The following is a 26,348-nucleotide window of genomic DNA, read 5'->3' on the forward strand; positions in this document are numbered from 1 at the left end:
ACTTCTGAGGCACCTCTGAGGAACCCCTTGGCTCATGAGCACAGACTGAAAACCAATCCATCAAACGGAAGAACACAAAGGACCTATTCACTTGATAATAAAGCTGCAAAATTTCAACAGAGCTATCATCAAAATTTGCCCCTCTTGATTCACATCGGTGTAAGAAAAAAAAAATATATATATATATATATAGTGCAGATTTCTGACAGCTGAATTTAAAAATCCATCCATGATTTCAGAGTTTTTCAATCTCTAACTCCGGAATTTTGGTTGCCTTCTGGATTATGCAACATGCCACACACCTTGAAAGCTAAATCTGGATATTTCAAAATCAGATGCTGATCAACACCAAGGGAACTGGGATTCCCTTACCTCCAAAATGAATTCTTCAGTTATAAAGTAATTTATACCAGAGATTTAGAATCACTATTTCTTCAGTAATCCTACCCCCTGTCCTACCCCACCCCCCAACCCCACCTTCATTTTATTAGGTAAAAACAGGATTTTCTAAGCTGCCTGAATAAAATTTTTCCTTTGTTATAATTTTAGCTCATGAGCAGCTAAACAAAGATTCTGGGTAGTTTACTTGATAGAAAGTTAAACCGTAATTAAAATATAAATTAGGTGCACTTGTCATAGGGGACTTTGGTTTACAGAAATAGTATTATATATATTAAAGATAAGCTGACCCAGCAAAAGAATGAAAATCCCATCCCAACCACACGATCTGAGGAGCTATAAAAATGCAGTATATTTCCATTTAAGATGAGAAGTAAATCCAAAATACCTGATCATATTGATTCAAGATAAAAAATTAGGATTTTTTTTAAAAAGTCTCTTAAAAACAAGGAGCCCCTGAATGCATCTGACTGTATCAATAAGCTACTAAGTTTAGACTAAATGGTTGCATTAGGAATCTGACAACCAAAATCATGTGGCTGTATTCCAGGAAGTTCATACTTGAAAAATATACAAAAGACTCACTTAGTCTAGGTTGAAACATATAATGCTTTTAAAATACAATGTTTTGCTAGAGAAAAATGTAATTAAATGTGTAAATGGCTTAATTTTTTTAAAGATAATGATTCCTTTAGCCAATTGTTTACAAAGGTAGAATAATTCAAAATAATTTTATTTCTTTCTTTTTTTTTTTTTTTACAAAGAGCAAGTACAGGAGCTGTTCAAAATCATGTATTCAATCAAAATGAAATGTGATGTGTACCGACTGCTGAAGGTGTCTTGATGTTTGAGAGACTTGAAATCTGTGGAGCGATTTGAATAGATTACCTTTTATAAAAATAGTAGTAGTCTTTAAGTGTAGAATACTGCCTAACTCTGGAAATGTAGGAAAAGTCAGCATTCTTTAGGTTCAAGATATTAATTTTAAATAGCAGCTGAGTATGGCCTCATGACAAAGCATAAAGACCTCTTTTTTTTTCCTTGAAAAGGAATTTCAAAATTGTCCTTTCCCCTCACAGTGTCCTAAAAAAATTTTTAAGGGGGGGGGTGGGCATTTTCCTGTATTTCCGCATTCCGCGAAACTTTGCTGAAAGGAGGCTGGCGGTCGGGGTATAAATAGAGTCCTGGGGAAATCCTTGAAGTCTGTCATTCCACAGCAAACCCACATGTTTCTTCAATGGCTGTTAGCAGCTTTTCATATAACTTTTCATAGCTTTCATAGGGCGGAATGTCTATTCGATTGAAGCTGTAAATAAGCAAATCAGATGGACAGAGTTCACTGAGAATAAGCAAACTGGCCTAGCCTAGCAAGTGTAATATTATATTAATTCAGGCACATCACTTTTCATGACACACATAAAATTAGAAGTTGTATTTCTCTAAAGCAGAGACGTGCCACTTTCAGGCTTTCCTACCAATTTCTGAATAATCTTAAATCACTTAAAAGTGGCTTATTCCTTTTAGAGGTCCTTTTAGTAATAAGAACAGCAAGTGAAACATCAAATTGGTTTAAAACTAACACCTATGGACATGGAATGAAGGGGGGAAAGCTCCAAAAAGAACTCACCAAGTGTGGGCTTTGGGCAGGTTGTTGGTGCAGGCATCAATCTGGTGAATGGTGAAGAGTCGTGGGCCTGCAGCACCTGCCGAAGAAGTCAGTGTGGGTCATGTCACTGTATTAGTCTCCGAAATCTTAGAAAAAAACTGGTACATAAACCACGGGGCCTAAAGATGGGGATCCTGGTGACTCCACTACCAGCTGCCAAAGGCAGGAGGAAAAGAATCTGGATTTTGAAAACTGGAATTGACCTTGGGTAACACTGGATTCCTTAATATGCTAGCGTTTCAATTTGAGAAAAAGTCCAGGATTAGAAATCCTTTGCCAAGTTCTATCTTCTATAAAAAAATTGATGTGCCAAAAGCACAAGAAGAAAAGCAAATGGACAAATCCAAGGTCAAATATATATACACACATTCAAAAAGATAACCACCTAAATGCAAATTCAGCTTTCACGCTTCAAGCTTGGCCGACAGCAAAAGATTAGCAGTCCACGGCACAAAGACCCTCCATCAAAGTGTCCGTAGAAGTACAGCGTCACTTTACACATCTGGGTAGTCCGCTAGTGAGTTCTCCAAATGCGGAACGTAAGCACAGCTCAAGGGCCGCGCTCCCCACGACGCCTGCCACGGGCGCTGCGGACAAGGCGCCGGATCCTGTGCTAGTCGCTAGTCGGGCTGTACGCGCCTCAGCCACGGCTTCAGAGGGAAGGAAGCAGCGGCCACCCGGGAGGCCCCACAGTCCCTGGCGATATTACCAACTCACCCCCAAAGTCAACAGCTATGCCGCAGAACAAAACAAATGGTCTGACACCATGCAGCAAGGAAAGCGCTCAGGTCACACAAACAGCTTCCACAAATGCACGCTGCCTCTCTCCATTGAAAGAATAAAACGGTAGAGGGAGGAGGCATCCCAAGTGGGTGTGGGTTTTGCCAGGTCGAGGTGTGAAGGTGGAAGCAGACAGGCTTTCCTTGCGGGAACGTGCAGCCCAGGCTAAAAGCGAGGTGACCAGAAAAGGCAGAGCGTCGTGACCAACAGCCTGGAGCGTGCGGCCCTCATTACAAGCACAGGGGACCCCGGCAGACAGGGCTCTTGGGAGGGGTACAAAGGAAGGACATGAAGGTATCAAGATGAGAGACTCACAGATACGAAACAGAATGAAGCCCACGGTTTGTAAACTGTATTAACCAAATGTTGATGCCCTGCCCCCCAGGCCTCTGAGGCCGTGTGGGTTCTACCTTGTAGAGCTTTGAAGCCCTGCAGAGGCACTCTAGATGATCCTGTCACAAACTGAAGTAACCGCGCTCTTCGCTCTTCATCAAAAAACTCCACAGCCTTCCAGAACCACTTGACGACATTGCTATCTGGTGTGCAGTGTTTTAACCGGGTGTTTACCTTCCAGTCATTAACATCTATCTTTCCGAGTCCACAGATAATGAGCTGTTAAAATATTGCACAAATAATGAGCCAATGGAAATCCAAGTTAGGCCCCAAATCCCTCAAACAGAACTTTAGATTTGTAGTGTTGGCTCTCATATGACGGTTCTTAATCAAAGGTACACATCGGAATCATCTAGAAAGCTTTTTCAAAACAGACACATCATCAGGTCCCATGTTCAGAGATCCTGATTCTGTGAGTCTAGGGTGACAGGAGGGATCTGTATTTCAAAGGCTCCATGGACTTACATACTGCAGGCTCCCTACCCAGGGTCTGAGAACCACCACTGTGGTGAACATGACAGGATGAAAGTCCCATATATTCACAGAATTCTAAATTTCTGTTTAATGGACAGAAAATTACTCAGAGTAAATACAGTTCATATGTGCCTTCCTTAATACCTGCATCATATTGAGTTTCAACCCTTACTAGCTTTGGGATGTGGGCAATTCGGTACACTCCCTCGGCCAGCAGTTTCCCCTGCTGTAATACTGGAGTAACGCCTACCTCACTCCATCCTGTGCAAGAAACAGGTACTGAACAAGTGAGAACAATCTGATCTTTAAGTTATAGCAAAGTACGAAATACAGGACAGAGAGCTCTGCTGGACATCCTTCTGCACGGGCAGCACACACGAGCCGCATCAAAATCACTGTGACCACTGATACGTCTCCTGAGCCTCCAAGACTAACTCATCTCAGGCAAGTGTCGATAACCGTGAATTATAACCGTGTGTAGTGTAAAGCATGATGTAACTTGCAAATCCCACATTTTATAATTAGTTCTATTAATCCCATATAACACTAAAAGAAATTATGCCTTTTTTAATAAAAAGTTTAATTTCATTACCAATAGAAACTATGTAAAATAAACCCTAACCCTACTGAATAAAATCTCCACCAAAGCTTCGACAGGGTTCTGGAAAGAGTACTAAATCATAGCCACACTAAACAGGGAGGTGGTTATCCAAATAGGATTACAGAAGTATTACTAACACAAAAGATATCTCTTCTTTTCTTCAGAGGAGTGGTAATTATACGGCCAAATTCCTCACTCGTTTTATGAACAGATGAAAATGCACTGCATTTCAGCGTTATTGCCATTCCTGCTGTGTTTTCTGCCTCCTCCTGACCGCTTCCTCTGGCCATTTCACTACTGAATAGTTCAAGCACAAAAGGAATGGGGGATGGTACTGAGTCAAACCAAGCTGTTTGGATTCACTGACAGGTCTGTTAACAGATTTAGTTAGAAACGCACTGAAGGGGCATCTGGCTGGCTCAGCTGGAAGAGCGTGTGACTCTCGATCATGGGGTTGTGAGTTCAAGTCTCATGCTGGGTGTAGAGATTACTTAAATAATTTTTTTTTAAAGATTTTATTTATTCATTTGAGAGAGTGAGTGAGCACAAGCAGGGGAGTGGAAGGGACAGAGGGAGAGGGAGAAGCAGACTCCCCGCTGAGCAGGGAGCCCGCTGCAGGACTCCATCCCAGGACCCCAAGATCATGACCTGAGCAGAAGGCAGACACTTAACCAGCTGAGCCACGCAGGTGCCCCAATAAATATTTTTTTAAAAAAGAAAGGACACTGACGTTAATGAATAAAATCGTGTTTTACATTTATTTGTAGATTTCAAATATTTATGCTATTCCTAGCCACTAATTAAATTTGGGGCCTCCAGTAGAATAAATTAAATTTGGGGCCTCTATAAAACCTCATTGTTTTTCAAAGTAGCTCAGTGGAAATTAAGATGTATTTGTTTAAAGGTCTTAATTATAAAACGAGACTAAAGGTGCTTTAACGACCAGCTTTTAAAAGAAAACAACCACCAAAAAAATGGTTGTTTGTTACTGCTACTGTTAGTAATAAATATTTCCAAAGAGAGGAAATATATTTACAGTTAGTATCCTAAGTGTTCCATTTTATTTTTTTTTTTAATTTTACTTATTTGACAGAGAGACAGCGAGAGAGGGAACACAAGCAGGGGGAGTGGGAGAGGGAGAAGCAGGCCTCCCACCGAGCAGGGAGCCCGATGCGGGGCTCAATCCCAGGACCCTGGGATCATGACCTGAGCCGAAGGCAGACGCCTAACGACTGAGCCACCCAGGCGCCCCTATCCTAAGTGTTTTAATTATTTCTCTATGATCTTGTCCATTAAATGCTTTCTTGCAAAGCTTAGTGTAAATCCAACTGAACCTAGGCTTTTAATTCAAATAAATTTCAATGTGGTGGAGACTAAGTAATGAAACTTAATTAAATCAATAACCACTTTGTTATACGCAAACAATGAATCATGGAACACTACATCAAAAACTAATGATGTAATGTATGGTGACTAACATAAACATAATAAAATAAAATAAATAAAAAATAAAAGGGGAAGGTCAAAATCATATTCTGTTGGGTAGCGGGGCAATAAAAATAATGAAGACTTTTAAAAAAAAAAAACCACTTAATTAGGGAATACAAAACAACATGTACACATAAGACATGAAAACAAGAAAGGATAGTATTGAAAAATAAGAGTGTTCACAATATAAAAGAGATGGCTTACTTGTAGAAATTCCAAAGCATGAAAGGCTTTTCCAAAGCAGGAAAGACTTTTCCTGTGAATAGGAATTCTCATAGCATTGCACCATAAAACTTCAAAAGCACCAGCAATATGACTTTCCTCTAAAACAGAAAATTCCCAACCTTTCCTCGTGACACTAAATGATGTCAGGACATTAGTAACACCGACCTCTAGCTCCTTCTCATCAAATGTCTTCAGCAGATGCTGTGGAATTACTTCATTAAATCCTTTCTGCAGAGCCAGGAATTGCGCCTCAATGCCTCGTAAAAATCTCCAGTTCACATAGAGCCTGTAAACATTGGGCAGGGGTTTCATATGATCAAATATATTCAGATTTGGTAACTATTATGAATCTCTACTTTAGCAACATTACAATTTATAAGCACCTAGCATTAAGAATTTAGTCTACAGTCTGGGATGCCTGGGTGGCTCAGTGGGTTAAGGGTCTGACTCTGGTTTCAGCTCAGGTCATGACCTCATGGTTATGAGATTAAGCCCCACCTCGGGCTCCGCACTGAGCACAGAGTTTGCTTGGGATTCTTTCCTCTTCCTGTCCCTCCTCCTCTGCCCATCTCCAACCACCCCTATGCTCTCTCTCTCAAATAAATAAATAAAATCCTAAAAAAAATTAGGCCACAGTCTAAAGAACCTCAGATTCCTGAGGGTGCTGGACCCTGAGCTGTGAGGTGGTTCACTGTAAATTAAAAAGTGGTGACCTTCCACTAACAAAAGCAGCACGAATAAAGCAACTCTGCAAATCAGAGAAATTCCTAGTAAACTGGAAGGCAGCTAGAGATTAGATGGGTCTGAAGTTAAAATCTGGAGAAAACTTCTTTCTGAACTTCTAGCATGCATGCCACCAATCAGAAAAAAGAGCCCATTCAACCAAACTATTTTTCTGGTTTCACTTCAAAGTATAATCTGAATGTGTTGGGTGTTTCGTTTATATTTTGGAGGTGGTATGTAGGGAAGGAGGAGGTAAAGAGTCTCTTCATATCCAGAATGAGAACAGTAAAAGCCAATAGTAAACATTTTTTGATTAAATACTCATTGTTCCCTGGAGGCTTTAAAAAGAACCTGGAAGATGTAATGTTACCAACAAAAAGTACACCAAACTACATCTAACGTGGAGCTTTATTTATATTTTTGACTTGGACTTATAACCGAATTGCCTTTTAAAAAAATCTATCTACCTGGGAAAACTTCTCCACTTCAAAAATCTCAGAACTATTCACCTTCCAAATATGTCAACACTTCCTCTTCCAAACGTGGGGAAACCAATCTCTACTCTAAGAAGTTACTTAACATTAGATCCTTTGCCAGACCTCATTTTTGTTTGCTTAAGAGGACAGCAAAACTGCACATCTTTACAAAAGTTTTTCTCTGTAACTTTTTTTTTTTTAAAGATTTTATTTATTTATTCGAGAAAGGACAGAGCCAGAGAGAGAGAGCAAGCACAAGCAGGGGGAGCAGCAGAGGGAGAGGGAGAAGCAGGCTCCCTGAGAAGGGAGCCTGACATGGGGCTTGATCCCAGGACCCTGGGATCATGACCTGAGCTGAAGGCAGCTGATCAGGCACCCCTCTGTAACTTTTTTCTATCAAAACTGTGTCTGGTAGGAGACATGACTGTGTGCTGAAAACATGACTGAGTCTAGGAACTGAGTAGTCCATGCTAGATAGTCCATTCTATTACCCCCCTTCTCCCTGTCTACTTTCAGGCCCAGCACCAGTACTCCCTCATCCTAGCCATACACTTTATTTGGTATATAGTCCTCCTGGACATCTTCCGAATAATTATAAAACAACAACATAGACTTTGTTCCCATATAATTCCTAACATTTGCCCTTTTTTTTTTTTGAAAGATTTTTATTTATTTGACACACACACACACACACACACACACAGAGGCAGGCAGAGGGAGAGGGAGAAGCAGGCTCCCCGCTGAACAGAGTCCTATGGGGACTCGATTCCAGGACCGCGGGATCATGACCTGAGCTGAAGGCAGACACTTAACCAAGTGAGTCACCCAGGTGCCCCTAAAACCTACCTTTAAAAAAGAAAGGTTTACTAATTTTTTTTAGTAATCTCTACACCCAATGTGGGTCTCGAACTCATGATCCCAAGATAAAGAATCACATGTTCTTCCGACTGAGCCAGCCTGGTGCCCCTAAAACTTTTTTAACTCTGACAACTTATATAGTCTCTTTCTTTTAAACATCCATATAACATTCTGTTCAATGTATATATGTAAATCGTTCTCCTCTAAAAACATTTCATCAGTTTTCAGTTGTTTTTACAGGTAGTATTTAAGTGAACATCCATATTATATTTCTTTAACTACATGGGTTTCTATAGAACAGATTCCTAAAAACAGGGCTGCTGGTTGAAAGGCATATGCATTTTCATTTTGATAGCTGTTATCAAACTGCTTTCCAAAAAAGCTATTCCAGTGCTCACTCCCATGAACAGTCTGAGAGACGGATGGGCCTCGCGTGTCAACCAGGACAATTAAGCCAGTAAGACTTAGGGATATAATCTACTCCAAAAAGTACAGCGTGCACATTTCTGTGTTCATGTGGTCAAGTTCAAACACCTACACTGGACTGCCACAGTTTTATGTTTAAAAGAATTTTAGTGGGGCGCCTGGGTGGCTCAGACAGCTAAGCGTCTGCCTTCGGCTCAGGTCATGATCTCAGGGTCCTGGGATCGAGTCCCTCATCGGGCTCCCTGCTCCTTGGGAGCCTGCTTCTCGCTCTACCTCTCTCTCTCTCTCATGAATAAATAAATAAAATCTTTAAAAAAAAAAAAAAAGAAAAGCGGTGGTTTCGGGTGCCTGGGTGGCTCAGACGGTTAAGTGTCTGCCTTCGGCTCAGGTCATGATCTCAGGGTCCTGGGATCGAGTCCCACATCGGGCTCCCTGCTCCTTGGGAGCCTGCTTCTCCCTCTGCCTCTCTCTCTCTGTCTCTCATGAATAAATAAATAAAATCTTTAAAAAGAAAAAAAAAAGAACTTTAGTTACCATAGGCCAAATGATCTAACCCTACTTCTAAATTTCTCAATCATCAGGTGATTGTAGAAAATCTGAAGAACGTTTTCTTGTATGTACCCCTTACACCCACGACAGGGAGGGTGCTGGTCACACAGCATATGGCAGCACCCCGAACGGCTGGCTGCAGCAGCTACGCTATGACCAGCCCCACGCACCGTCTCCCGGTGTCCGTGTCTTTGTGCAGCCGCTCGTCCACACTGAGCCTGGGCTGGCTTGGGACTTGCTTTAACAGAAAGAACACTGCAGGGGTGATCTGGCCGGTCCCAGGCTTAGACCTAAAAAGGTCTGACAACTCCTGCTTGTGTGCTGCCCCACAGGAAGTCCGGCTGTCTTGCTGGGAAGAGAGAGGCCATGGGGAGAATTCCGAGAGGCCTCAGATACCACATGGGGATAACCACGGAGCCCAAGCAACAATGAGAACTGGACCCCAGATGGTGACCCAGGGGCCATTCCAGCCAGCCCCCCGCCATTTGAGCCATCCCAGCTGAGTGAGATGCCATCCTGGTGTCAGTCCCAGCTGACACCACATGGAGGAGCGGTATGCTCTCCCTACTATTCTCTATCCAAATTACTGACCCACAGAATTGTGAGAAAAAAATAAAATGGTGGTGGTTTTTAAAGCCACTAAATTCTACAGAAGCCTATTTTGTAGCAGTAAGTAACACGACTTAAATACTTCGGTGTTTTTCAGTACTGCCATTCTAGAGCATCAAAACAATTCTCAGTCTTGTGAACATAAAAGTATTTACCTGACATATTCTTTTTTATTTTCTTCAGTAACAGGGATACTCTTGCCATTTGGTTTAAGTTCATGCTGAATAATTTCACCATATGCATTATGTTCGACACAGAAAGTATGGTCCAAAACACCTGTAATATCATTCTCACTAGAAAGGAAAAAAAGAGAAAGATATTTAACTGGAAAATCTAAAATACGGATCCTATAGATGTCTTAACTGGTAAGACAGATAAAACTAAGATAGTTTTAGGACATGACAAATACAAGATCAGATTCCTTTTGCTAGTCCTTGTGCTATCATACCTCAAGAAACATTTCACTTCCTGAGTAATGACAAAGCCCCCTGGCCAAAGCTGGGCTTTACATAGGGGAAACTTCAATTACGTTTGGCTTTTAAGTAAGAAGCTCTGTTTGAATCTGCATACCCCCATGCAACCAAACGCCTGAGTGTCCCGTGAGAAAGCCACTTTTGTAAGTATGGCCAATGTACATTCGTAAACAAATGACCTCTGACAAAACAGAACTGAATCTTACAGATACCCTTTCCAAAGTATGGTTTCTATAATCACTACTTCAACAGGAATTCCCTATTCTCACACATGCAGGATTGGAACAGCACTTGTATCATGCTGAGGAAATCATTGCATGTGCTACTTTTTAAAACAGAATATACTAGTTTTTTTCCTTTTTAAAGTAGTAGCACTAACTTTTAGGAATCTGAACTACACAGGAAAGCAGCAGAAAGAGTGAAGTCCTAACACTCAAATAATCTCAATATTCTCTGTGCATCATTTTTTTTTTAAAAAGTACATCCATTTTGAAACATGTATATTTTTTTAAGGCTCAGATTCTAACTATAATGAGCAGATACAAGACTCCATACATACAGTATCCACACCAAACTGTTATGAAGATCTGGATCAACTAACTCCATGTCATCCAAAGTAATTGACTTCCCAAGCAACTGTTTATAAAAAGGCAATGTGAAACCACCATCAATATAATGTCCATGAAACACAGCCATTCCCATTATTCGTCCAACAAAGTGGAAATATGATAAATGTTCCTGAAATCGAGAAAAGTTTATATAAATACTCAAGTTAGACACATGCAGGGAATTTTTAATAAAAATTAAGCAGCATTCATCTTTTTTATAAGTATCAATTTATACTCTACAATTTATTTAAGTGGAAAAGGCTGTCATATCAAAGGTCAATTATCAATAGGGAGAGTTTCTATAGGACATGTTCAAAGTTCTCTCCATTGCTAAAATATTACACCAGGGACAAGCTTCTCCCAGAGAGTACAGTCACTTTGTAAAAATTATCTTTAGAAATTAAGTCCAAATTACATTCCCCACTGTAGCTTCATGAAACCACTCAGATTACTCTTCCTCTCCTTTTGTTACCTGCTGAGCCCTTTACAATCCTGACTCTGTTGTGGAAAAAAAGCTTTCAATATTAAACCTCCCTATTTCCTTGACCTAACCAGAATCTGAACTTCAGAACACCACAGATTTATGAGCACAGATTTCATGTCTAACTTGGACCAGAGCCCTAATTCTGCCAGTTATTAGCCATGCATATTTGGGTAAATTACTTCACTCCTATAGGACTCATTTTCCACATCTGGAAAAATGAGGGTAATAACAGTATCTCAAATAGGTCTCTGCAAGGAGTAAAATGAGATGATGATGCTCATGGCACTGGATGGGCATATGGTAAACATTCAACAAACACAAGCTATTATTAATACAGTGACAGTAATGGGCTCCCCAAGCAGAGCCTTCACCTAAAAATCTTCCCTTTATAAAATTTCTCTGCAATGAACCTAACATTTCTACCATGTTTGGATATATCTGGTCTTTCATGATAAACTGTTAGTTATTGGCATTTTAAATTTTTTTTTTACTTCTCTAGTTAATAAGTAATCTTTAAGCTCATCTTTAACCCTCCCTTTTATCTTGAAAATAGGTGTTGTTTTTTTTTTTTAAGAAAATATTTAGAAAATAGACAAGCAAAAACAAAAAATCACCCTTAATCTAATACCTGGAGATAACCCCCGTCAGTATTATACTGATTTACACATATATGTATTTACCAAAATTGTATCATCTTATTTTGTAACTTTCTTTTCACTTAATATATCATGAACACTTTGTCATTAACTACTGTCCCACAGTGTCATTTTCGTGGCTATACAGTATGCCCTTGTATGGAAAGCTAATAGACATAATATAAAAACAACAGATTAATTAACAGCTACTAACTTCTGTTGAGTGCTTAAATAATATATAATAGGGTTAACAATGTGAATCACTATGCTGAATACCTACTGTGCAGGGTCCCACTTAATTGTCACAACCCTTCTGAGGTTCAAACTATGTTTATTATTATTAACAATGATAAAATTGAGGCTTAATCATAAAGCTAGTAAGTAACAGGACCAGGATATATGATCTCATGTTTTTCTAATTCCAGACCCTATGCTCTTAACCGTTAATGTAATTTTGCTTCATATCATAATTTATTCAATCCCTCTCCTATGGACAACGATGTTGCTTCCAATTAGGGCTACTTTAAATGATGCAGTGTACATCCCTGTGCACAAATTACTGCATATATCCATAATCGTTTACTTGAGAAAATTTTCTAAAAGAGGACTTGCTAGGTAGGTTGTGACTAGGACAAGGACAGTAATCCTAAATCATAAACTACACTGACATTTCAAATGAAAAGCATTATAGGTCACAAGTTAATTCACATCATCATAACCACCAATCTTACCGGATTAACCGCAGAATCAGGATTGATCTGCAAGGTATAGATATCATCTCTTGAATACTGGAAGAGGCCATAGTAAGGATTCAACATTTCATGTGACAACAGATATAACCACTCCCTAGAAAGCAAGACAGGACACAGGAATTTTTTTGTCAATGAATATTTTCATTAAGATATGCTATTATTTTAGCAAGGAATTTTTTAAATAAAAGAAAATAAAGCAGCACTAACTAGTTCTATAAAATGACATTGGAAAAATCTACCAGGCCCAAAAAAGCAAATGAACTCTTGTTTTGTTATACTGAAGTTACTTCTCACTCTATTTAGGGCAATTTTATGACATTTCAGTATCAGAGAGTATAAAGGTATTATCCAGAAGTGCCAACTACTCATTAGATGCTGCAGCCTAGTGGTCTGTTACCTACTTAATTACTAAATAAATTTCTAATCCAGGATAAATATAAAATGAAGGGAAGAATATGGCTTTGTTTCAAAACATCCATGTGGTCTATACTATTCTGGTCCATTGCCACCATGGCCCATTTATACTGGTTTATACTGATAAATCATATAGCATTGATTTACTCTCACTTTTGGACAAGGCTCTATTTTGTTGTTGATTTTGTTTAGTAAGGAAATTATCCCATTTCATCATCTTTTTTTGTGTATACCTTAAAATATACCATAAGAAAAGTGTGAAGTGATCAGACACTGCAAGGCATTTGGTATAGGTAGGAACACAAGAGCAAGCCTGCATTTGGGGGGTAGGTTCCATAGTAATTGGTTTCAAGTGTACATCAGTGTTTTAAAAACCACTTAATAAATAGGACTATCACCTGAAACTTATTAAATCCTTCATGTTCCTCAAAGTATGAAAGGTTAACTTGTTATTCATCTTGGTAAAACAAAATCACTAGTCTAGGACTTAAAGAGATGTAGTTCTAGTCTCAATTCTTGTCATTCTTCCACTAGGAAAGGTATTTAAATATGTTCTGGTATTATGGATTAAACAGACTGAGGAGCGCCTGGGTGGCTCAGTCGGTTAAGCGTCTGCCTTTGGCTCAGGTCATGATCCCAGGGTCCTGGGATTGGTCCCTGGCATCGCATTGGGCTCTTTGCTCTGCGGGGAGTCTGCTTCTCCTTCTGCCCCTCCCCCTGCTCATGTCTGCGCTCTCGCTCTCTCTGTCAAATAAATAAAACCTAAAACAAACAAACAGACTGAATAATGTTTTTAGGAAACACAGTGAAACACTATTGACAAGTACTTAAAGAAAAATGTTTCAAAGTTCTGTAAGTGATGGAGTCTAAATCAAATCACTACCATTTATGTAATACTGGAAAAACTCTACAGATTAAAAAAGGAAGTGAGGGAGGTCTCCATATAAGCAAGCTAGTCAACACACTTAACAAGCTCACCTGACATGTCTTCCATGCTTTTTCATGCATTATTTTAAAGAAAACCCAAATATTTGTTTTGTTTTACCAAGTATTTAGAACACACATGGTAAGCAGTTCCCAGCTACTCTGGGGTTCTACTATGCAATAAAGAGCAGAAAAAGCATTTCACTGCCACATCGCACTTAGTCTGCCCAAACCCTGACAATAGTGAGGTTAAGAAATAAACAACAGGGGCGCCTGGGTGGCTCAGTCGGTTAAGCAGCTGCCTTCGGCTCAGGTCCTGATCCCAGGGTCCTGGGATTGAGCCCCGCATCGGGCTCCCTGCTCGGCGGGAAGCCTGCTTCTCCCTCTCCCTCTGCCTGCCTCTCTGCCTACTTGTACTCTCTCTCTCTAATAAATAAATAAAAAATCTTAAAAAAAAAAAAAAGAAATAAACAACAAAAAACTGACTACTTACTTGACTATACATATAGTTACAGCATTTAGATTCCATCAGCAGATAATTAACAAGTTTTCCCAAGAAGCATTCAAATCTAGTTATGAGCGAATTGTAAGAATTCCACAGAAACTATCAAGCCCTAAGTATGATGTACATGTGATCAATTCTAAAATTCCAAACTAAAGAAACTATCCGTTTATCGGTAAAAAGGCCACAGAACAAAAATAAGCCTACAGGTGAAAACCAGAAATGGGACTTGGTGGAAACACAAATTTAATTTAGGCTGGATTTAGATTCGGGATAGCAGAATTATCATGATGGTCCTTAGGACGTTTCAGTACAGAAGCTATAATGTTTCTGCTACATCTACATAAAGTAAATTTTCACACCTGTAAAAAAAAAATGTATGTTTGAATGTAGCATAAAAACATTACAGCTTCTGTACTGAAATATTTTAAAGACCACGTATATACATATGTACACACCTGCTTCCATACTTACACGCACACAGACGTCACTTTAACAAGGTTAAAAAGCATGGCAATGGGAGCAAAGGAAAACGTAATTAAAATCTCCAGACAGTTCCTAACAATGTAAAGCAGAGGGAATAACACATAATGAAGGAGAGAGATGGCAAGCATGCAGGGCCCATGTGGCCCACCACTGCCCATGCAGGGTTGCAGCTACTTTTGGAGGAAGTCTCGCCGGGCTGGATAATCCAGTAGGGAGTTCTCAATTACTCTGTGGCAGTACTGCTCCAACCTCATCACGAACGTATCTATTAGGATATCCTCTGTATTGCAAAAATTAGGGAATGTTACACTAGAAAATAAGTATCAGTGAGAAAGTTCACCACGGGAAGTATCTTAAACCTGTAAATATAACCACATGTCATTTACTCATGAATAAGTCTCTACCTGGCAACCCCTCCATAGTCAAGGCCTTCTTCTCCACGAAATTTTATCATTAATCGCTTCCACAGATCTTTTGGTCTCATTTTCATGACCTGCCGATATGATTCCTGAAAAAAATATTACATACTATTGTTACTAGGTGCTTTAAATTTGTTATTTAAACTCTCCTTGCATTCTACCTATAAAACATACATTTATTGAAATAAGATGAAATTTGTTCAACAATCAAATCAATGGATAAACTCCAAGTGTTTGAAACTTCATGGAACTTGTAAAAACAAGATGGCTATAGCTTAATACTGCTGAAATTAATTCACTTGATAAATATTATATTAACAACCTAAGTACAAAACTCCATACTTAAGTTCTATGAACCACAGCAATGACTACACACTCACATTACAGAATTTGATAAAAGTACCAAATTTTTAAAAGTTGGTTGACCTAATTCTAGGTCACAGGCACCAAAAGAAAGTAAAGATGAGAAAAAGAAAGTTCAAAAGAACGTAACTAATCATTTATGTGATCTTCATTAAACCGGCATCTTCATATTATTTTAAAATACAAACGACTGACTTACAAACAAGGTCGGAATTGTCCCGAGAGAAAAAAGTTCATCCTTTAGGAAAAAGGTTATCAAATCCCCAAACATCTTTTACCCATGAATCCTCTAATGAGTGGGAAACCCCTGCTTTGGACCTCTGCCACTTACTATGGAAGAACTTTGAAGGTGATGGTAGGGCTATAAAGACCAAAGATCAAAGAATATACGAGAAAGGAAGATTTTCAATAAATTAAGGAAGTAGTCCAAAAAGAATTAAACAAAATGGGGCGCCTGGGTGGCTCAGTCGTTAAGCGTCTGCCTTCTGCTCAGGTCATGATCCCAGGGTCCTGGGATCGAGCCCCGCATCGGGCTCCCTGCTCAGCGGGAAGCCTGCTTCTCCCTCTCCCACTCCCCCTGCTTGTGTTCCCTCTCTCACTGTATCTCTCTCTGTCAAATAAATAAATAACATCTTAAAAAAATAATAAAAATAAATAAAAAGAATTAAACAAAATGATTTTTTGACTTAAAAGTCACTCATCTTTTGAAGAATTAGAAAGTAAGGGATGGATAATATTTGTGGTCTTTTAAAACTCATTAACAGGGCAGGGGCACCTGGCTGGTGATGGAGCATGCAACTCTTGATCTCAGGGTTTTGAGGTCAAGCCCCACGGTGGGTGTAAAGTTTACTTTAAAAATATATATATATTAAAATTCATTAACAAACAAGTATTTGCAATGCAGAGAACCAAGCTGAACCAACTGGAATATTTCACATTCTTCCTTCACACTCTTCACACTCATCCCATTTAAATGTTTACCTTCTAGATGAAATCTCTGCTATTACTGCCTTTATTCCCCACAATTAAAAAAGAACTTAATGAAAACTCTCCCACTCTAGAGAGAGAGGAATTCCAGAAAGTATTTTTAGAAAACAGTGAAACACTGAAATTTAATTTTTCTCTATTTTAAGACTTATAAATTTACCTCAAAAATCTCTTCCCTGGAAACTTCAATGCGGCAATGACCAGCTTGAGGCTGTTGTTGGGAAAGTTCCTGCCGCAAAATTTTTAGTTTCTGAACCAGGTCTCGCTTGTACCGTGGGACTGTCAGACACTCTGCGTCCTCGGGGCATAACGATACCACTTGCTGTTGCTGTTGGTCTTTCAACTGGTTCTGCCGACTAAAAGTAAACAGAAATGCTATTATTTTAAATCAAACAGACTGCAATTATACATTTAAAAAAGCATCATACTAGAAAGCAAATCTACCTGTATAACTTTCAGGCCTTGTGATATTCTTGGCTTGACATTTTTGATGATGATAAACTACTGCCAAAGTTTATTTCTCAGAACCCACACAAATTTATAGAATCAAACAACAGAGTTGTATCCATTCAGCTTTATACAGCTGCTGAGAATAAATTTCTCAAATACCATTCTCCATTTTTTTCTGCATAGTTGACCACCACCCATTTTAAAATTCAGGCACATGTCCAACCCTGTGCCCGTTATCTAGAGTCTGTCTCTCTGGAAGAGACAGTTCGAGCCAGTAGTTTGGCAGGAGCCCTTTTTCCTATACGTGCTAAGTCTAGACCACAAGAATGTGGAAGGTCACATGCAAGTTACTGGCACAGAGAAATGAACACATTACAAACATGTCTAAATGCCTTATAAAATAACTACTTTTCTTTTTATTGTGGTAAAATATACAACACATAAAATTTACCATTTTAACCTTTTTCTAATATATAGTCAGTGGCATTAAGCACATACACATTCTTGTGCTAAAGTGATTTCCAAATGTGCACGTATATGGTTTACCACAAATACACGAAGGACAGCAGAAATACTTCTAAAAGGGCACATTGCCTACAGATATTTTTATTCTCCCGGCAAAAATATTGTAAGTTACACCTAAGAATTTTTTTTTAAAGAACCTGATGTTATAATGAACTACTTAATTCCAATAAACCATCAGGAAATAAAAAATCCAATAATTCACTACTGATGCCCATGCACTCAATCATTGTGGAGTTTACTTTTACACACAACAGACAGGAGCACAATTTCCTAACCTAAAGGCAAAGGGCAGTGGTAGCTATGATAAAATAAACAAAAGTAACCTTAAGGTCTCTAACAAATCACCCCAAACTTATTTTACATACGGTGATTCTTATGTACCAGGCCAAATTTTATTCCTGAAACATGTAACTTCCCAGAGAAAATACAGCTTTGATGAAAATCATAAATCACTATTTACTATTCTCATAAACATTAAAAGTGTTTTTTATACACACATATAAACAGAATCGAAACAGAATATATATTAAAGATACTCCCTAAACAGCTAAATTAATCCTATGCAAAAAAAAAAAAAACGAACTTGGGTATACCTCATACCACACACAAAAATTTAATTCAAAATCGATCAGAGACCTCAATGTAAAACTGAAAGCCATAAAACTTCTGAAACACAGAAGAAAATTTTCACGACCTGTGTTAGGCTAAGATTTCTTAGAGGTGACACCAAAAGCACAATCCACAAAAGAACAAATGGAAAAATTGAACTTCATCAAAATTTCAAAAGATACTGTTAAGAAAATGAAAAGACAAGTCATGGATTAGGAGAAAATCTTTCCCAAAGCATATGTTTGATATTTTAGGACTCTAAAATATCTAAAGAATGCTAAAAACTCAAAAATTAAATAAATGAACAACTCAATTTTTTTAAAAAGGAGGCAAAATATTTCACCAAATAAGATACACAGATGGTAAATAAGCACATGAAAAGATGCACGTCATTAGTCAGAAGAGAAATGCAACTTAAAACTACGATACCACTATACACCTACTGGAGGGTCTAAATTTAGTAAGATTAACCATACCCAATGTTAGCAAGGGTGTGGAGCGACTACAACTCTCACACACTGCTACGGGGAATGTCAAATGATAAAATCACTTTGAAAAACAACCTGCCAGTTTTTTTTAAAGTTAAACATAAATCTATCATATGATGTAGCCATTCTACTCCTAGACACTCATTTATCTAAGAGGAGTGAGAGCATATGTCCATATAAAAGCTTATACATAAACATCCATAATAGTTTTATCTGTCATGACCAAAAACTGGGAATAATCCAAATGTCCATCAACAGGTAAACGGATAAATAAATTGTAGTATATCCATATAATGGAATACCAACAGCAAAGAAAATAAATGAACTATACACACAAGAGAGATGAATCTCAAATAATTACGCTGGGTAAAAAAAAAAAGACCACATACTGCAGGAATGCATTTAATATACTCTAGAAAATATCAACTAATATATAGTGACAGAAAGCAGATCCGTGGTTAGCTGAAGATGGAGTGTGTTTTGGACTGAATTGTGTCCAAAGAGATGTGTTGAAGTCCTAACCCTTGGTACCTGTGAATGTGACCTTATTTAGAAATAGAGTCTTTGCAGATGTACTAAGAGGAGGTCATACTGCCCTAAATGCAATAAACTGGTATCCTTATAAAAAGAGGGAAATTCGGATCCAGACATACAAAAAGGTGTAGAATAAGAAATAAACCTTGGCATTTGTCCCAGTTCCTGACACAGAATTCCTAAAATCCTTGCAGTTTCTGGAGTGACAGATATGATAGGAGTGTCCTTTGTTCTAATATTTGGTCTTTGCCTCCGGTTTGACAGGAGCTCCTAAATCCCTTAGAATTTCCTGGGTATAGGAGCATTTTTAGTTTTAATGAGGTGACTACTGGTGGGGCCCTAGATATCTTCAGGATGGGACCTGGTTGCTAGAAAAACCAAAGCCTGATTAGAAGCCTGGAACTTCCAGCCCCATCCTCCCAACCTCTGAGGAGGGGAGAGAATTGGAGTTTGAGTTAATAATTGATCATGCCTATGTATGACATCTCCATAAAAACCTCCAGATGACGGTGTGCAGAGAGCTTCCAGGCTGGAGAATACACTGAGGCACTGGGAGGGTGAAGCACCTGGAGAGGGCCTGGGAGCTCTAAGTTCCCCCATCCCCACACCTTGCCCTGTGCACCTCTTCCATTTGGCTGTTCCTGAGTTGTATCCTTTATAATAAATGTAATGGCAAATAAAGTATTTCCTTGAGTTCTGTGAACCATTCTAGCAAACTACTGAACCCAAAGAGGGAGTCATGGGAACTCCCCAATTTACAGCCAGTCAATAAGAAGTACAGATGACTTGGGGCGCCTGGGTGGCTCAGTCGGTTAAGCGTCTGCCTTCGGCTCAAGTCATAATCTCAGGGTCCTGGGATCGAGCCCCACATCAGGCTCCCTGCTCCGCGGGAAGCCTGCTTCTCCCTCTCCCACTCCCCCTGCTTGTGTTCCCTCTCTCTCTGTGTCTCTCTCTGTCAAATAAATAAATAAAATCTTAAAAAAAAAAAAAAAAGTAGTACAGATGACTTGGTACTTGGGATTGGCTTCTGAAGTGGTGATGCTCTTGTGAGACTGAGCCCTAGTAGAGCCCTTAACCTGTGGGATCTGATGCTGACTGCAGGTAGTGTCAGACCTGAATTCAATCGTTGCACACTCAGTTGGTATCCCGAGATCTGGAGAACTGGAAGGTTTGAGGGAAAAACCCACACATTTGGGGTAAGAAGATTTGTGTGTAGAAAGAGATCACAGAAGGCCATGTGAAAATGAAGACAAAGAGATGATGTGTCTATAAGCCAAGAAAGAGCCAGTTTTGCCAGCCACCACCAGAAGCTAGGAGAGGGGCAGGGAACATTCTCCATCAGAGCCTCCTGAGGGAACCAACTCTGCTGACAACTTGATTCTAAACGTCTAGCCTCCAGAACTGTGCAAGAACGAATTCCTTGTTTTACACCACCCTGTGTGCGATACTTTATTACGGCAGCCCTAGGAAACGAATACAGGGGGTAGCCCTCCAGGAGGAGGACTTAACAAAGAAGCACAAGGCAATTTGGGGGGATGATGGATATGTTCACTATTTACATTGTGGTGATGGTTTCATAGATGCATAATATGTCAAAATTTAAATTGTACACTTTAAATATGCAGTTTATTGTATGTCATGTACACTTCAATAAAGATGATTAAAAAAAAAAAAATCCTCTGGGATGGGTTCAGCTATCCTGGAGCTATTTCTGATGCACTCACGGAAAAAATAAAAAATATCTACCCTGTAAAGCAACTTGTCTCTTCAAGTGTGCTATGATGCACCTTTGGTACATACCCTTTCCTTAACACTCCAGGATAGGTTCCTAATTAAGCACAGGGGTTTAAAATACTCATGTATGAAAATAAAACAGGTCATATTCTTTTTTTTTTCAAAGATTTTTTTTTTTATGTATTTGAGAGAATGAGATAGAGCATGAGGGGGGGGGAGGGTCAGAGGGAGAAGCAGACTCCCCGCTTAGCAGACACTCGATCCCGGGACTCCAGGACCAAGACCTGAGCTGAAGGCAGTCGCTCGACCAACTGAGCCACCTAGGCGCCCAAAACATGTCATATTCTTACATAAAATTTCATCCAACAAAAGTAATTTATAATTGAAGAGAGCATTCTATTGTATTACAAAAAGCATCTTTAGGCTTTTCTTGTTCTGGCTTGCATTTTAACATGTATTGTTTCAAAAACTTACTTTAGAACTAAATGCAAGTTAGCAGAGAGTCGAGGATCTGTAAACTGTGTTGTTCTGTTGTTATGGTCAACGAAATAAACTCTGCCTGTTGCAGTATTACGGATCTCCCATCCAGGAGGCAGTGGACCAAGCTCTTCACAATTGATGTTGCTAAGATCCCTGCAAAAACAAATATAAAATAAAAAAATACCTCATTGCTGGGCCTGCTGGGCCAGGCAAGTGTAAATGACACAGAACAATTCCATGAAGTCTGAGAAAATGTATTGTTTCAGAAACCTGAGATGTTCAGCTAGAATATTTAATTCCCAATGGCTTAACAAACTTGCATATTCAAAACCCAATTCATCAATGGCTCAGGAACTTATCACATAACCTACATTTTTAGTAAGTTCATTCCTGGGCTTTAATGTAATACAGATTTTAAAATTAATATAAAAGCAATCACAAATTTGCCAACATAAACTGTGCTTCAATACTTGTCTGACAAAAGTTTTACAAATGTCAGTGACATAAGGAATGAAATGTTTTCTAAAATTTCCCTTCAATTATTACTTTCATTACACATAAAATTTGTGTAACTAAATGTTCGCTTCATATTAATCTTAAACTCTCCAACAAAGCAACACTGGAAAGGTTATTGATTTAGAGACCCTGAAAATAATCACAGTATATATATTAAAGGAAAAATGTTCCACTTTGAATTTTGAAAGCTATAAAGCTAGTGAATGAAGAACCTTTTTAAGACACCTAAGGAAAAATGCTCTAAAGCTTACTGCTACAGTAAAAAAAAAAAAAAAAAAAGGCAAAAAGACTTTTAATGGATCAAAGACCACTGTTACTGTATTACACATTCTTAAAATACTATTATATATAGACAAAGATTTACAGAACCTTAAAGAATAAAATAAAAACATGTCTAATGTAAACTTAAACTATAACAGATAATTGTAATGATTAATCTCATGTTTTAAAAGTTAAACTAGAAAAAGATTTTCCTGAAATAACCTCTTCTTGGTCATGGTGAAGCATAATGATGGACACATCTAAGCACCCATAGATTTGTTGAAACAATGATTTGACTTCTGCTTATAGGTCCAAGAGACTCTGCTACAGAACTAAAGCTTAGAAAATACACTGCTAGTCTCAAAAGAGGAGAGAGAAAAAGTTCCAAGAATCCTCCTCAAATTAAAAAAAAACAACAAAAAACAAAACAAAAACAACCCCCCCCCACACACACACACACCGGGTGGCTGGAGCTGGAGCTGATGGCATCAGGCAGGTGGGCGGGCAGAGGGGTAGGACTGCCAGATAGTAGTTGTTAACTGGGAAACTCAGCCCCAGACCAGCAGGAAGTTTGGGAAAGGAAATCTGGAACTTCCCCACTAAGCCGAGAACTCAAAGGGAAGATGAAATGATTCAGGAAAACTTCCTAAATTCCCATTTTAGGTCCACAGAACTCCAACCAATTAAAGATCAAACTCCCAAAGATCACCACACACTCCAGAAAGAAAAGTCATGATGACTGAGAGTGAGTGGAAACAATAAACCACAGAATTAGATCCCTAAATACTGTCAGAGATCAAACAGAACGGCTATGATTTGCAAGTTAAAAAAAGGGGGGAGGGGAATAATTACAAAGACAAACTATCAATGAGAGATTATTAAGAATGAACAGATGGAGAGGCGCCTGGGTGGCTCAGTCGTTGAGCATCTGCCTTCGGCTCAGGTCATGATCCCAGGGTCCTGGGATGGAGCCCCGCATCAGGCTCCCTGCTTGGCGGGAAGCCTGCTTCTCCCTCTCCCACTCCCCCTGCTTGTGTTCCCTCTCTCGCTGTGTCTTGCTGTCGAATAAATAAATAAAATCTTTAAAGAAAAAAAAAAAAAGAATGAACAGATTTTTTAATTTGTAACTTTTTAAATGTAACTTTTTAAATGGATTTTTTAAATGTAACTTAGAATTGAAAAGCGATTACTGAAATCAAAGAATAATTCTTTTGATATAATGCAGAATTTGGTTTTATATCATTTTATTTAGAATTTTATAAATCTATAGTCATATGTGGGAGAGTTCTAAAGAATGGGTTAAAAGAGCAAAAAACTGGAAGCAATCTTTATGCCCAATTAGGAAAAGATTAAAGAAAAATGGAATGTTATACAGCCATAAAGATACAGATCTGTACCACAAGACTACATAGTCAGGGTGAAATGTAATGAATAACAAGGCATTAATCACGGTTTTAAAGAGAAATGCAAAAGATGGCAAAAATGGGACTTCTCAGATAAATCTAAGTTTACTGGATGTCTTATAAAATTAAAGTGTCTGAGCTACACTATTTTATAAATGTCTTTGAACAGTGATGATATTTTAATATAATCTAAGTATTCATGGTCTGCTTTGACAAAAGGTCCTCCATACAAAAAGGCATCTTTACTTACAGGATCCTCCAAAACAAAAGATATGATACACATTTTTACATTAACAATTTGGAACATAGAGACTAAGGAAAAATAATCCAGAGCACTATTTTAAAGTCATTATTCAATACTCAACATAAAATATTCTTAAACCTGTATAGAAACCCTTTATTCATAAATGAAAAACTGACATGTTTCCTTAGGAATAAGAAACATTATCAAAGGTGGTCCCAAAATCTCTCTCAATTTCAACTTCTGGTGCCAGTTTACATACTATTCTTTCAACGGATAACTCAAGATCAACTTTCTCACTATTGTAAATCATTTAGTTTAAAAAAAATCATTTTTGTTTTATATAAATTTTAAATTATTTTATAAAAAGCTCATTATTGACCTACAATTCGATAAAGAGAATCCAAAACACTTCTTTTCCTAATTTATATTAACAAAACTCATGTTTCTAAAAGGCCCTTAGGTTTTTTCAGTGAGCTTATTAATAAAACAAAATTTCTTCCCCACTACTTTTTAAACAGTTTGTATTATCAAGAAACAGAAATGGCAACCTTGATAGAATAATGAAAATGATAGCACATTCCTTGGTTGCCACCCTCAAAAGATTCTAATTAAGCTGTATCACAAAGTAAAACATTTACATTATAATAGCTTCATTTATAAGTATCAGTTGGCCCTTGAATAATACAAGTTTAAAGTGTGTGGGTCCACTTACATACAGATTTTTTACAGAACAGTACTTAACTATAAATGTGTTTTCCTTTCCTTAAGATTTCCTTAATGTTTTTTCTGTAGCTTACTTTTTTGTAAGAATACATTTGTAATACATATAACATACAAAATATGTGTTAATCAACCGTTTATGTTATCGGTAAGGCTTACGGTCAACAGGGGGCTATTAGCAAAGTTCTGGAGGAGTCAAAAGTTACACAGATTTTCAACTGTGCGGGTGGTCGGTGCCCCTAACCCTGCATTGTTCAAGGGTCCACTGTAAATACAGAGTATCAAAGCAATCCAAGATCAGCTAGTCACATCTGTTTTTGATTCAAATGCAAGACTCTTGACAAGTAGAGCTGTGAGTATAAGCTTAGGGCAGAAAATGATCTCTTCATGCTCCATGGTCTTTTTTTTTTTTTTGGAGGAAAAGAATGGTACACTTAGAATATAAAGTATCTTCATCTCATAAAGGTATATATGCAGCATACCAAGTTGATTTAGAATTTAGAACTCAACCTTTTTTGTAGCTTCAACTGAACTACTTGACACTTTGCATCTGTTCAGTAACTCAAAAGAGCTAAACAGTGTTTGAAAAACTTATTTGATATTAAAATGTATCAAAAATTATGTTAAATTACTAAGTTGATTTGTATGTCATTCCATCTTCTTCAAGTTAAAAGAAAGCGACATTTGGGTTAGTAAATGCATTCAACAAGGCCTACAGTTTAAATGTACAAGTTCTGGTACTTAAAAGAAATTTAATTCATGAGACACCACGACGAAGTGAGGTTTATTCCAAGGGTGCAAGACTGGTTCAGTATTTGAAAATTGATCAATGTAATGTCATATTAATGGAATAAAAGAGAAAAATCACATGATAGTACCAGCCGAAGCAAAAAAAAGTGACAAATGTCCTAAATAAATAAGATTTAATTAGGTTATTTCTTTTTTATATTAAAATGAAACTTTATTAAGGAATACATAAAAACATTGAATACTCTCACATTAGGTTAAAATAAATAAACCTCTTTTTTAAAAGGCCTAAAAATTAAAATATTAATTTATTACCCTTAAAAAAGGGGGGGGAGGGGATGTATGTTTTGTAAGGTTTTTGTGTTCTTCTCCGGGTTAATTTTCAAATTCCTAAAAGACCCATGTTTTCACCCTGATTTTTTTTTTTTTCTTAAGGGCGAGAGGGTAGAAGGACTGGGGGCTGGCTGGGGGCAGGGCACTGGGCTGAGACTGCAGAGAAACAGGAAAGCCTTTCTACTAAATGTCAACTGAAATGACTGTCACAAAGAGCCTAACTTTTACATAAACCATTGTAAGCTGAAGATTAAATAATCAAAGAAATCCTAGGTAAAAAGGTATCCATCGGTGTGAAAAGTATTTGGATATGTTCTTACCTAGGCACTCTTGGATCATGCCATGTGCTCACACCAGTCTGAGTATGTAAGAAATACACCTGACCTTGCTGTGTTGTCCTCTGTTCTGTAAAATTAAGAAACACTAATAAAAACATATTCAGAATGTCCGAATCAGAGACAGCTATAGACACTAGGATGATAATTATATCAATAGTTAAATGCTCCAAATTACCAATCTATTGCATTACCAAAAAATGCTTTATAAATCATTCTTTTTCAACTCAATACATTTTCTCCTGGAAACAATCT

The 26,348-nt window shown here is 38.1% G+C and overlaps 1 protein-coding gene across 1 annotated transcript in view; it reads right to left on the reverse strand.

Annotated features, from left to right (window-relative positions):
• Positions 1-1,101: 1,101 nt before the first annotated feature.
• The window catches only part of SMURF2 (SMAD specific E3 ubiquitin protein ligase 2), a gene marked incomplete at its 5' end in the record, with an annotated part of 112,589 nt that continues 87,342 nt past the window's right edge, over positions 1,102-26,348 (reverse strand). The window contains 11 exons of the mRNA XM_044921844.1: positions 1,102-1,705; positions 2,027-2,102; positions 3,256-3,457; positions 6,192-6,312; positions 9,823-9,960; positions 10,700-10,878; positions 12,599-12,713; positions 15,350-15,453; positions 16,875-17,070; positions 21,529-21,687; positions 26,079-26,163. Of these exons, the coding sequence (XP_044777779.1) occupies positions 1,606-1,705; positions 2,027-2,102; positions 3,256-3,457; positions 6,192-6,312; positions 9,823-9,960; positions 10,700-10,878; positions 12,599-12,713; positions 15,350-15,453; positions 16,875-17,070; positions 21,529-21,687; positions 26,079-26,163 (1,475 nt within the window). The remainder of the gene's footprint in view (positions 1,706-2,026; positions 2,103-3,255; positions 3,458-6,191; positions 6,313-9,822; positions 9,961-10,699; positions 10,879-12,598; positions 12,714-15,349; positions 15,454-16,874; positions 17,071-21,528; positions 21,688-26,078; positions 26,164-26,348) is intronic.

The sequence above is a fragment of the Neomonachus schauinslandi genome, chromosome 15, assembly GCF_002201575.2.
Source record: "Neomonachus schauinslandi chromosome 15, ASM220157v2, whole genome shotgun sequence".
Taxonomy (NCBI): Eukaryota; Metazoa; Chordata; class Mammalia; order Carnivora; family Phocidae; genus Neomonachus; species Neomonachus schauinslandi.